Source organism: Oreochromis aureus, linkage group 10, assembly GCF_013358895.1.
Source record: "Oreochromis aureus strain Israel breed Guangdong linkage group 10, ZZ_aureus, whole genome shotgun sequence".
In the NCBI taxonomy this organism is placed as follows: domain Eukaryota; kingdom Metazoa; phylum Chordata; class Actinopteri; order Cichliformes; family Cichlidae; genus Oreochromis; species Oreochromis aureus.
Window position 1 is genome coordinate 15,502,572 of NC_052951.1, and position 13,553 is coordinate 15,516,124.

General features: G+C 39.9%; 1 protein-coding gene across 2 annotated transcripts in view; it reads right to left on the minus strand.

The window, feature by feature from the left end:
* cadm2a (cell adhesion molecule 2a) overlaps positions 1 to 13,553 on the minus strand; it is a 204,597-nt gene that overhangs the window by 10,059 nt on the left and 180,985 nt on the right. For both annotated transcript variants that reach the window (XM_031754162.2, XM_039618524.1), the window contains one exon: positions 11,849 to 11,962. In XM_031754162.2, the coding sequence (XP_031610022.2) occupies positions 11,849 to 11,962 (114 nt within the window). The remainder of the gene's footprint in view (positions 1 to 11,848; positions 11,963 to 13,553) is intronic.

Consider the following 13,553-nt stretch of genomic DNA (forward strand, 5'->3'; position numbering starts at 1 on the left):
GTGTTATGCTTTTTTCGTTCTCAGTTTTAGATTTAGCTCTGTGAAGCAGTGGTTTCAGCTCAGATCAATAGAGCAGAAGCTAGCTTAAGCACGGGCTGCTTATAGAGCTGCAGTGTCCTTGTATCTGTGGTGCGGGTCAGGGAATCTTTCAGTGTGGCAGAACAGAGAATACGAGTTTGCAACTGAAACTCAACATATTTCTCCATTCATGAGAAACATAAAAATAAATAAATACATAAATAAATTGGATGCTATTTTATCAGGTAATATGAAACTTGTTGTACATTAATGGAATGATCACTGAATGGGATGTCAGTAAGTTTAAAAGAGCATGTGTATCGAGCTTATACGTTTTATTGGCTTGGGGACAACTTTTTTGTTTAATGATGGCCGTTGCTTTGAGGTGCTGCAAGAAAGATATGCGACCACCTCTGCCTCTTCATCATAAAACCAAACAGTCTGTGCAAAAACACCAGTGCTTATAATGTACCACACACATCTGTTCCCCTTTTATTACCCATTTAGTAAGTGTAATTAAAATGTGTTTTGATATTTGCCTGCACACTGTTTGGCACGCCTGCCTGGAAACCTTTTAAACTTTTACTTTTATTTGATATAAAATTAGAAAAAAGCAACCCAAAACAACAACTTAGAATATACTGTGAGTTTGAACTCCCACATTAGAGATGGCGAACAAAACAGATTTTTATGATCACAAAGAGGCTGTTTTGTGCAAGTGAAAAGAAATTCATAGTAAAGCTGTCAGCGCCCATTAGCGTAAGCATTCAGAAAAAGGCCAGAATCCTACAGTGTGAAGACACTGAAGGTATAGTTCTCAACAAACTGAGGCAATATTGCACAGGCTGCAGTGGATCCATAAATAGACTAAATCATTTCAATACATTGTATCCCTCAGTTTTTATATATTTATTATATTTTTATATTATACTGGCTAGCTGAAGCCAGCCTATATTTGTGACATTTGAATCACCCCTCCTGATTTTGACAGGCTGTATAGTACACGCTGAATGAGCAAGCACAGTGTTCACTTTTCTTTTTTAAAATTTTTTATTTTTACATTTTTTGCCAAATGATGATTGTTTCACAGCCACCATGATTTTTTTCTGCAGGACTCAGATACAGCTCTTTCACTCTAAACTGTTCTATCTACAGGTAGCGGCCCAGACATTAGGAATGACAGCAAATACAGCAGCTTTTTGTCACACTGTATGTTTACACACTCACCAGCCATTTTTTTTAGATGCACCTGTTCACTGTTCACGAAATATGACTATACCTTTGAACCTTGAAACCAATGGGCTACAGCAGAAGAAGATCCCACCCAGTGCCACTCCTGCACGCAAAGAAGAGGAAAACTGAGACTACAATTCCCACAAGCTCACCAAAATTGGACAATAGAAATTGGAAAAATGTTGCCTGGTCTGAGGACTTTCTCCTGCAACACTCATATGGTAAAGTCAGAAATTCATTCTGCCTTGTATGAATGGTTCAGACTTCTGATGGTGGTGTAAGGTGTGGGGAATTTTTTCTTGGCACACTTTGGGCCTCTAAGTATCAACTGGGCATCATTTAAATGCCACAGCCCACCTGAGTATTATTACTCCCCACGTCCAACCCTTAATGACCACAGTGTGCCCACCTTTTGATGGCTGCTTCCAGCAGGATATCATGTGCCATGTCACAAAACTCTAATTATCGCAAACATGCATCATGGATGTGCAGCCAACTGTGTGATGCTATCATGCCAATAAAGACCGAAGTCTCTGAGGGATGTTTCTGTAGATTCATGCCCATGTGTTATATGTGTAACACAAGTCACACCGTAACATCATTGGGTAAGCATAGCAAAAGTGTGCAGTTTCCATGGCAAGGTGCTACATGTTGAGGTATAGCTTCATGACAAAACTTCCTGTGTGCGGCCACAAACAAATTGACCAGTAGTTTACATCCATGTCTATCCAAACTTGATAATTTCATCATAATTTTCATTCTTGCAAAAGTGACCTTTGGAGATCGAACTATAATCACATCCTCAGTCAATCAAACATTCTCATTTTCACAAGAATGGAACACTTGCATGTATGGACAAATGATATCAGTCCAGGGTATTCAGAATACATGCAGATTTACACAGGTGAACAGGCTAATTCCAAACCTCTTTGTGTGTTTTAGGGTAATAATCTATCTAGTAATAGTCTTTTTTAAAACAGTATTTGAAAACACTTCACATTTACCGTGAAACATAAATGAAATGAATTACTTTGTGTTAATTCTTCTGCACTGATGGTAAGTTAAAGCCACCGATACAAAAGCTAGAGTGTCTACAATCAGAAAGTAAAGGGGAGAAAGTGGTGAAAAGTGCCTGCAGACTTTGCTTGTTCAGTGAGTCAATTATGCCCAACTTTTTGGCTGAGACTGGAAATTCACCAATCTGCATCTAATGCTGGCTCTACTGCCAAGATGAAAGACTCCCTGGAGGCTGTAGCAGAGGGCCGAAAGACACTTGTGTGTCCACCTTTGAATGCATGCACCCAAGCCCATGAGAGAATTAAAAAAAAGAGTAGATGCTACCAAGATGTGCGTGTTGCCGTGTTTGTGTGTGTCCTTGCACATTGCTGCTTGCTGGGTCGTGCGGATTAATTAGATTCTGAAAACAAATTACTTCAGCTAATCATTCAATAAAGCCCACATGTGGACACTATCTTGAATATTCAACCCAGTCTTTTTCTTTTTTTTAACTCGCGGAATAAAAAGAAATAGTGGTCAGCAGGGTAACAGCATGGAATTATAAGCAAAGCAAGATAATTAATCATAAGAATTAATTAAGTCTCATGCAAGAATCATCTATCAAAGCAGCTCTACATTCTGCAAAATCCATAACCTCTTCAAAACAGCAATAAAATCCACCAAAGGAAGAAGCAGAAAGATAGCATCAATGTTACACTTGTGGTAACTTAATCTTGCCTGTGTTGCTGCTGCTTTTCAAATATTTTCCACCACAAACGACACTGCTACATTCTGCCGAAAGAACCGCGCTGTGTGAGCCAACTGCAGCACAGGAACAGCACAAATAATGGCTTAAAGAAATGAGCGATTCTGGATGAAGTAAGCTGCCACCACAAGCCCGACTTGGGGGGGTTGGGCGGGGGACAAGGAAGGAAAAATTTATAAAAGGACCAAATAGCACTTCATGTCAATAAATGAAAATTGGACTGCCTTCTCTGTGTGTATGTGTTTCTTCAAGATTGCTGAAAGTGTCCTCTGCCATTGGGATTTAATGAAAAGAAGGGCTATTACATGTAATTCATAACAGTAGCCCCAGGATCTAATGATTTCTCTTTTTCTGTTCTACACTTTATTCCAAATTGTTGCTATAATTCTTCCCCAAAGCGAGTTAATGTGACAGGTCATCAATAAGCTTTCCTGGCAATAAGTGGAAAGACCTTTGCATTATGTTTTAATTTCTCCAGTGCTCCTAAGCTTTACCGTCTAAAGAGCGGTGTGAAGGTGATCTCCGTTGTCCGATATTTAACCATTTCACCCCAGGGATGCAGCGGCCTGTACCTCTCTGGTTTAAGCACAGCGACTAAAGAGCTGTCCGGGCTACTTGCCCTCCAGAAAATATGTTTTCTGGTCATCACATTGCCTTACCTGTGTCCTTCATTTAAAAGCAAGATCGATATCAATGGAATAAAACAGTTACAAATCCCTCCAAGGATTTTCCCTTATTGAGTTTTCACAAAAGGTTTGTCCTCAGCCTGAATAAGCTTGAATAGAATGTGTGGTTATAGCCAGAAAATGGTCACCTGTGGAGTACAATCAGCTCTTTTGAATTCAAAACACTTTGTGACAGCGATGAAAAGAAATGATTTGAAATTTGAACAATCTCCCTAAATACACAAAGCTTATTATTAAGGACCTTGAATTAACCACCCAATTATTTATTTCTTAGTTTTGAGACCATTAGTAAGGTTAATTACTGTATTCTCTGATGCATGTTTACTCACCTATTTTCATTTTTTGAGTTACAAAATCATGTATAATTTAGATTTATATAAGGTAGATTTAAAACAAATGACTTGAATGTTATATGTTAAAGTCTATATATAATATTATATTACATCCCGGCATGTACAAACAGGCTAAATGACGTTTAATAACCTATTTTGGGATGCGAATACAGCCTATATTTAAACTGTCTATGGGTATTTTGTGAATTATGCAGATAATCACAATCGGGAGTATTGCAATGCCAGAGCACAGAAGGAACATGAAAAGACAGTCAACAATCAGGTGACAGGTTGTCAGTAAACATAAGCAAGTTTACATACGTTACATGTAGTGTGATAATGGCCTGTGTGAGTGTGTGTGTGTGTGTGTGTTTGTTAGGTAAATGATGATTGCCTCAAAGCTGCCATCAGAGTCTGAGCTGCGGGGAGCAGATAGAGCTGTCTCTCCCTCTCCTTTCTCAGGAAGCAAAAACAGACGTTAGTAATGACAGCAATTACAGCTGAGGTAAAGCCGCTTGTTGTTTCACTGTGTGGTTACATATAGTTTTCAGCATGTTTAGCATCATAACATTTAGAATCTGCAGTGTGGCTTAGTGTACAGTTTCAGAGCCATGTGGAGTGACATCCCAAACTTTCATTTCATTGCTTGACCCCTTTTTAATTTTCAGAACTGCTTTAATTCTTAATGGCACATATTCAACAAGGTGCTGGAAACATTTCTGAGCGCTTTTGGTTCATATTGACAGGAAAGCATCAAACAGTTGCTGCAGATTTGTAGGATGCACACACAGAGGCGCTCTATTGGATTGAGATTTGGTGACTGTGGAGCCCATTTGAGTACAGCGAACTCAACGTCATGTTAAAGAAACCAGTTTGTTATGATTTGAGCTTTGTGACACGGCACGTGATATCCTGCTGGAAGCAGCCATCAGAAGATGGGTACACGATGGCCATAAAGGGATGTACATGGTCAGCAATAATACTCAGACTGTGGTGTTTAAATAATGCTTGATTGGTACTAAGTGGCCCAAAGTCTGCCAAGAAAATATTCCCGACAACATTACACCGCCAGCAGCTTGAATCATTGATACAGGGCAGGACGGAGCCATGTTTTCGCCTGTTCTCTGCCAAATTCTGACTTCCATCTGAATGTTGCAGTAAAAATCAAAACTCTCAGTTATAACTTTGAGTCGCTGCCATATGATTGACTGATTGGATATTTGCATTAACAAGCAGTTGAAAAGATGTACATAAGCAAATGGCTGGTGAGTGTTTAGATTAATATTCCTAATTAATGCTACTTTCAACTGTTTTCTTGTTACAAGGAGTCAATGCAACAGGTAGCTCCAAATATTTAATTTTGCAGATTTTTACACCAGATGCCCCTCCTGACAGAACTTCCAAGGGATTCGTGGCTCCTCCTGGGACTTGGATTGACCGACAGACTGACCATAAAATATGCTGTTTAAATGAAATTTTATAATAATTTCTAATTATAATTAGAAAATGATTGAGAGTTTGCAGTAACACTGATCTTTGACAACCAAAATGTCTCGTAAATATGAAGAAATCATCTCCAGGGATTCCTGAGATAATCAGGATGAATAGAGTTATAGGATATCTGAGAAAATAATGTTTCTGGCCACATTTCATCAAAAGAACTTTTTAAAGGAAAGTAATGTTCCCAGTAATACAATTTTTCACATTAAATGCGAAAAGTAAAGACCTATTGCTCTCCTTTAATTCTTCTGCAAGGACAGTAAGTTGGGAAAAAAAGAGTAACTGCAAACAGAAGTTGGTAAAAATAGGCTTGCAGACTTTGACTTATTTTGAATCTGCTATGCCCAACTCTTTGGCCAAGACTGGAAATTCAGCAATCTGCATCTCAAGCTGGTTCTACTGCCAACAACCTTGCTTTACTATTTGCATGCAGCATTTTGGCCAGCGCACACTTCAGAAGGGAGAAAGCTTAAGGGCTAATCCTGATCTTTGAACCTTGACCTTTTGTTACTGTCTCTGCTCTTGAATTCTCCTTAAGTTTGCAGGTACTGGTTTCAGCTTAAAGAGGAGAAGAATAATGATTTGGCTTTGGAGCACCGGCCACAAAAAAGGGAAAAAAGTACAGAGTATCATGATAACCTCCACTGTCAGTAAAAATGCTAACCATCCCTCTTGTATCAATTAAGACAACTGCACTTTGATTAATAGTCCCAAGGTTCTTGTTGCATTCCTTGACTTTTATCTTCTTATCCTCGTGGGCAACAAGACCTTTACTCTACAATCAGGTATAGGGGTATTTTAGTTTTTCTCTCTTCTCCACAGGAGAAGACACTAGGCATGAATAATTGCTGTCTTCCCAGCAGTGGGGCCCTTTTTCTGCAGCAACACCAGGCTACAGGGGCTGGGGTTGGCCACACGAATGCTTATTATGAGAAGTGAATAGTAAATATTTTAAACACCAAAGAAACCCTTGTGCATGATTCACCTTTTAGCATCACAAGGTCAATGCTAATTTGCAAGCCACAAAAAGCATTTGGCATATTTTAGAGAACTCAAGAGAGAGAATGTGTGGATGTGCGTGCACGTGTGCGCGTGTTGTGCTTCAGTGTGTGTGCGCGTGTGTGTATTCATAATGTGAAGGTCTGATGACATTACATAGACCTCTGATACTTACTGAAAGAGTTATTATAGCCATTAAGACTGGCTGGGCTACTGAAGCAGTGTGAGTGTTGGGCATACCTGCCAGCACATCATTAATAAAGAGAATTAGAGACTGCAGTAATGCATCAGTTCTGGCATTATACAATACAAATGAAAACCAGAGGAATCTCTTGGTTTTTTGTGCACTACCAGCACTCTAAAGGTCAACAAGACAAGTAAAGGCATGGGTTTTATCAAATCTAAATTTCCTATTAGCTCCAGTAAGTGTACGATAAAATATTTATTGTCTAATATTCGTACAAGGATAAATAAATGTCTCGGTATATGATTATATTGGCCACTAAAACTCGGTGAGGCTGTGTCAGCAAAGTAACACATAAAAAAGCCATTACTGTGAAATCCTACTAGACAATAACATTTATCATTATGGGAACACATTTTTGTGAATACTGTATATGAAATAATTTAAACAACTGAAAGGAAAGAAATTCATATCTGCAGCCAGTTTAAAGCTGCTGTGCAACATGAGTTAGACAGCATTTTTCATTTACTGTATACAAAAGATGGACATAGCCACTGTGACATCACCCATTGGTTTTAGTGTCAACATTTGGATAAGAGGTTGGAGAGCCAGTTTTTCACTTAACACTAGAAAGCTCAGTTGACAAACTGACTCCTTTTACAGTATAGTTACACACCAATAGGTAGATAAAATATTAATATTTCACTCATGAAATCTGAAGCACAAACTTCTTGAACCAGCTGTACCACACAGCAAGCCATATCCATGGAAATGCTCCAAAAGGTACCAACAGCATAACCCACCCAATTTATTGACTGTAGAAGTGAGGGCTTGCATAGAGTAATCATCCACAGCCAATCAAAGAAACCACAACCCTAATGCTGGTATCCAGATAAATGCATAAAGGGATAGTCGTACGCTTTCAAAAAAAAAAACCCCCATACGCTGATAAAAGAGCAGAAGGAAAGATCACCGAAAAGACAAAGGGAAACCTGAGAACGCATACAGGCTATAGTGCTGAACCTACAGCATGCCTGTGGAGGAAGACAACTTCATTATGCAAAAATACAAAACGTCATGGGGCTGGTAAAGCTCCACAGTTGTTTGCTTTCATCCAGGGCCATGAAAAACCTGGTAATAAATCAAGTAGACACATGAAAACAGATAGTGTAGTATCCTGTGACTAGGGACGCAGTGAAGGAGTCTGATATTTAGATTCCCTGTAGATATACTGAGAGGCTCGGCTCCTCTTGTGTCTCTGAACTACACAAACAGACATCAGAGAAGAACTGAGGCACACTGATGAAGAACATCCAACAATGTGTGGAAGACTGTTATCTAACAGGGCCTTCAGAGAGATGTAAGGGGGCAGAAGAGATGAAGCGGAAAGGAGAGGAATAACTGAACAAAAGCTTAGAGAGGGACTAAAGCGGAGGAAAGGTAGAAGGGGAGTCAAGCCTCCCAAAGGACTTTAAAGATGGTAATTTACAGAAAGCAGCAGTGATGAGAGGAAATTATTTTGAGATGGAGACCATGATGTTGAGAGGAATGAAGAGAGGGAGCAAAAGAGCACAGACAAGACAGATGATATCTTGCTTACGTCTATATGATGAAAAAAAAAACACACACACATAAATGGAAATGAATACAGCTGCTTGGGTGAACTACATGTAAAGGATCAATGACTCTCTTCTCTTATATTTCACCATTTATTTGAAATAATGGGCAGAAATTTTTGGCACACCTAAGGAGCAGAGCGTGCAGGGTTTGGCGGTCTAGGAATCTTGTATGTTTTACGCAGATGATGCTGCTCTGTTGACTTCATCCAGCTTGCCATTTGGGTGATTTCAGCCAATGAGATGCTTTCATCCCAACCACCTAACACGGATGGGATGAGATTTAACACTTCTTAGTCTGAGACACTGGTTCTCAGTTGGAAAAGGCTAGGGTAACCATCCTGCATAAGGACAGAGTTGCTTCCCCAAGTATTCTGGGGTCTTGTTCATTTGTTTAGCAGCTGCAATAATGTGGATGATGTACCAGTCCGTCACAGTGAAGAGAGAGCTGAGTGTGAAAGCAAAGCTGCTGCTTTACTGGTCGACCTACATTCCCACCTTCACCTATGGCCACGAGCTGTGGGATACAAGGGGTGGAAATGAGCTTCCTCTAGAGGTTGGCTGGGCTCAGTCTTAGAGATAGCAAGGGTCTCAGAGTAGAGCCGCTACTCCTCCACATCGAAACGAGCCACCTAAGGTAGTTAAATTATCTGACTCAAATTCCTTCTGGACACCTCCTAAGCGAGGTGTTTTGGGTACTTCCTACTAGCGGGAGACCCAATAACCCTCGAATCATTATATCCCTTGGCTGGCTTGGGAAGGCCTCTCTTTCCCACCAGAAGAGTGGGTGTTGTCTGGAGATGGGAAGACTCCTGCTTAGGCTGCTGCCCCAGTGACCCAGACCTAGATAAGTGTCAGAAAATGTATGAATGCATAGATTTTGTAAGTATATTTAATTGCAGCTAAACTGAAAGCTCATATTTTGTGCAACGTTTTGTGAGAAAATATACAGTGTTAAATATGTTGCTTTGTGAGAAAATATACAGCGTTATAAATATGTTAACAAAATTTATTTTATGTGCTATTACCGATATCACACTATGATGGATTGTTTACACAATCACTTCAGGAAAACATGTCACACACTGATAACAGCTTTGGAAACCACGATGAAGATGATATATGAGTGAGCAAGTTCTTCTGCATACGGGCCATCACAGCACATTAGCTTTAAATTGACGTGTCACTCAAAAACGTGGACATATCAATCTACTGTAGCAGATGTGGTGCCATGTCAGCATCTGTGCCCTGGCAAATAGGTTAAAGCAACTACACCTTCCCAGAGGCTCGCCATATCCTTTTCATCTACTGCATCTGTTTACTGCCAGTTATGTGTCGCAGGGGTGCCGAGACATCCTTTTCCATAGCCGTGTCCTCCTGAAGGATCCTGATGCTTTCCCTAGACAGGTGGGATATGCGATTCCTTTCAGCATTTTCTGTGTCCGCCTGAGGGTCACCTCCCTGTTGTATAGGGCTGAGCGCCTCAACGGAGCAGACTGATTTAATGTGATGCATGATATTTTTGTAATGGAAAAACTGACATTTCATTTGAGACTCAGGGTGGACATGTTTGATGATTACTGGAAAGTACGGACAGAGTTTGTTAAACAATTTAGATCTGATTTCATGGAAGAGAGGAAGAACTGTCATATAAAATACACTACAATTAGTTGCTACACACAGATCCTTGGTTTATTTTTTCCTCTTCTTTCTGTTTTCTTTCCTTTTCTCTTGCTTTTCTTTTCTTTTGTATTGCTTAGATCTGTATGGCCTCAGGAAAAGCACAGTGTAATTAGCCAATGCAAATAGACTTTGTTCCTAAAATAAAAGGAAAAACATAAAAAATACAGTAGGGATCTTGGTCAGAAAACAACCAAAGAACTAAAAAAGAAATAACAAGAAAAAAACTCAACTGGCTTCTTTGAACAAGTTCAGATGGACGTGCTAGAGGACCTCAAGTGGGACTGACTCCTTTTGAAGCGAGAGTATGCATCGTATACTGAGGAGTGGCAACGGCAGCCTATGATGCCGCGAGTGGTAATTAAGTCTGTCAAAACGGACTAACTTTGTTAAATATCACATCATGTTACTCGTGAGATCGAAAAGCTGCAAATGTCAAGCTGGAATTGAACCTGGGACTCACCACTCAGTGCATTAGAATTCACGTGGCTTGCAACCTTGGCTGGTTGCTGCTGCCCTTGTTTTTGAAAGGCAGACAGCAAAGTGAAAACTTCTGTGGAAAACTCAGCCAAAAGCTAGCAGGAGGAGATTGTTATGATAGCCCTTTGCTGCAGGGCCTTGTGTCATCAGTAGCTGTAATCTGCTTCTGAGACGCTGCTGAAACGGGCTGCAGCATGTCTGGTGGAATCGCAAGCATTGTCTTGAGTGGGAACGATCGGCTCTGGCAGCCGCATTAGAGCTGGAACAGGATGCTGCCGTCCCCCGTTGTACACAGGGATAAGGGAAGCACGGCCTTATGCTGCATTTGATCTACCTTGTATGTGAGAATTCAGACGCCAAAATGAAAACATTTTCAAACTCTGCCAAGTTAGTGCACAAACTGGCAAAAAAACATGGCTACCCCAACCATTTCTTTGTTTCCTTTTCCCCTACAGAAAACAAAAAAGGTCATAAATGTAGTGTAGTTTACTCATCTAAAGCAACACAAAAGCCAAAAAGAAGCAAAAATCACAGTTTTACTATATTAAAAGCAATATGGGGAAGATTTTATGTGTGGAAATTGCATAATCAGTGTTTAGAAACAGTATCTGATTTACTAAGTGCAAAAGTATTGTTTGCTTTCTTTAGAGTCAGGAATGGCATGCCATCAAATGCAGCATTAAGCCCGCCTATGTTCATGCATGATTGGAAGCACAAAGTCTAATGAAGCTTGCTATATGCTTACTGGAGCTAGCCTGCTTACAAGCATGCAGAAATTAGCATTGTCTTATCTATGTTTAAGGGCATAAGACGAAAAAGAGAAAAGCCTTAGTTCTGTACAGGGACCACTTTAAAAACACCAAATATGCAGTCTTAGTGGCAAAGGGACTATGTCAAGTTAGGATTCTCTAAGAGTTAACACAGCATTAGAAGGCATGATGAGATATCTCCAGTGGCCAGACATTTTCAGTTGGACATGACATTTGCTTCTTTGAGGTTTCAGGGCACAGAAGTGCTGGAGTCTTTGCAATTCCAAGGGGACAGCACACAGAGTATCTGAACACCTGGAGTTTCTCTGAAACTCAGAAAAGTCTGTCCCAGTGTAAAAAAATATATCATTGCTCAATGTTTACAGTCCTTCGGGTGAGAAAATAGTTTAAGTGTCAAAACTTAAAGGCAATAATTGGGTAGGATGACCTATAAGTGTCTTCACATGTTTTATGTCCACAAGAAATAAGAATATAAATGACTGAGGTAGAGAAGTAGCTGAGAAAGAAGTAACAGAGGAGCTATGAAAGTGAGAGGGAAGTTAGACTATGCTGTAGCATGCTGTGGAGATGCGTGGGGTGGTACTGTACCTCTGTTGCCAGTGACTGTGGGGTCTGAGGCGTGGGAGCCTAATAGTGCGGTAGGATCTGGAGTGATGGGATGTAGGGGGGGAGTGGTGGGTGGAGGCAGGGTGGTGGGGGCGTCTGGTGGAGGGCACAGATAAACACATATACACAAAATACAACAACAGCAAAATGAATTCACATGGGGAAAGTTAGATACGTTAAAAGAACACAAAGAAAAAAAAAACAATATACAGTGATGGGAAACACAAAGGGAAAATTATGACACAATTCAAAGCATATAACATAAGATCACAGCACAAGAAAGCATGCCCTTTCCAGTATAATGAAATGTGATGCCCTTAACAACATACATGAGTTGAGTGCATTACTGTTCCTGTTTTAGTGGGCCAGTAAGGCTTTCTCACTGATTCTGAAATGATCAGCGATGTTAAGAGTCCCAATCTTCTACATTTTCTCTGTCAACTCTGATTTCAAGTATTCTGTCTTTGAATTGTGAGGGCAATTTGTGGAGCAAAAGAGCAGAATTAACCTTAAATCTGCTAATGCTGGCGACTGTCTCTGGAGATAGACCCTGCACTAGCAACCTTTCAACATGTGAGAGGGAAGACAGCTGATGATTTGAAAACGTAATCTGACAAATGAATAAAAAAAAAAAATTGGTTAAGCTCTCATTTCCGTGTTGAATTTTGGCTTCTCACTACAGGATAATGGTAAAACTGATCGTTTCTCACTGTCACATGTTAAAGCTACAGAAAAAAGTGAGAGCGAAACATTGGGTGACAAAGTTAATGAGGTTACATTACCACCTTGGCTTTTATGTTTATGTCACTCTGCATTTTATGGTGATCCAGAAGCTTTTAATTGGCTCTCGTAGTCTTTCTCTGGGCCAACTGTCCTCTGTGTCTTGGTGACATTTCAGCCTTAGCGTGACTCACTAAGCAGCTAACTGCATGTCTTCGGGAAAGAGGGAAGAGAGAAAATGTCCCCTTGTTCGAGGGGAACCATTAAAAAGGTATTTTCCAAGAATTATGGAGGCAATTGTGAAAGGCTAAAAGGTGTGATAATCACTAATGAAGGATAGGAACAGACTGGGTGCCATTTCAAGAGAACAAGTAATGAATCTGAATAGGACTTTTTGACCCTCCCACACCCAATTGTCTTTTTTCTGGCAGAGAATTTGTCAGTTTAATAACATCACTGTCATTACATGCATTGGTTATTCTTGCTGCAGCTTCAGAAGAAATTGTTAGGTGCGGCGGCGCGCCATGACAAGTGTGAGCAATCCACTAATTAAATAAGAGCCACAGCTAATTGCTTAATTAATCATAGAATTTTCAAGAATTCAGCACTTTTGGGGTTTAAACAAAGACAAGAATGTAAAGACATCTCCTGGTGCTTTTAGGAAACAGTGAAAGGGATTTTCTGATAATTTTACAGCTCAAACAAATAATCAACTAGTAAAAAAAAAAAACTCGGTAAATGTTTGATGGACTGAATTAAAAAAAAAATTTCTAAAGGTCTCTAACAGCACTGTTTCAGAATCGCCTCCTTTAATAAAACCTATGCACAGGATTTGAATTTGAAGCTGAAAAGTATCATACATTTTTCATGGTATACATAATTAGTCTTCACTCATCCTATTTTGTGGCTTTGAACTCAAAGAAGGAATCTTTAACTAAATACCTGAGCGATATACTCTACGCCAACA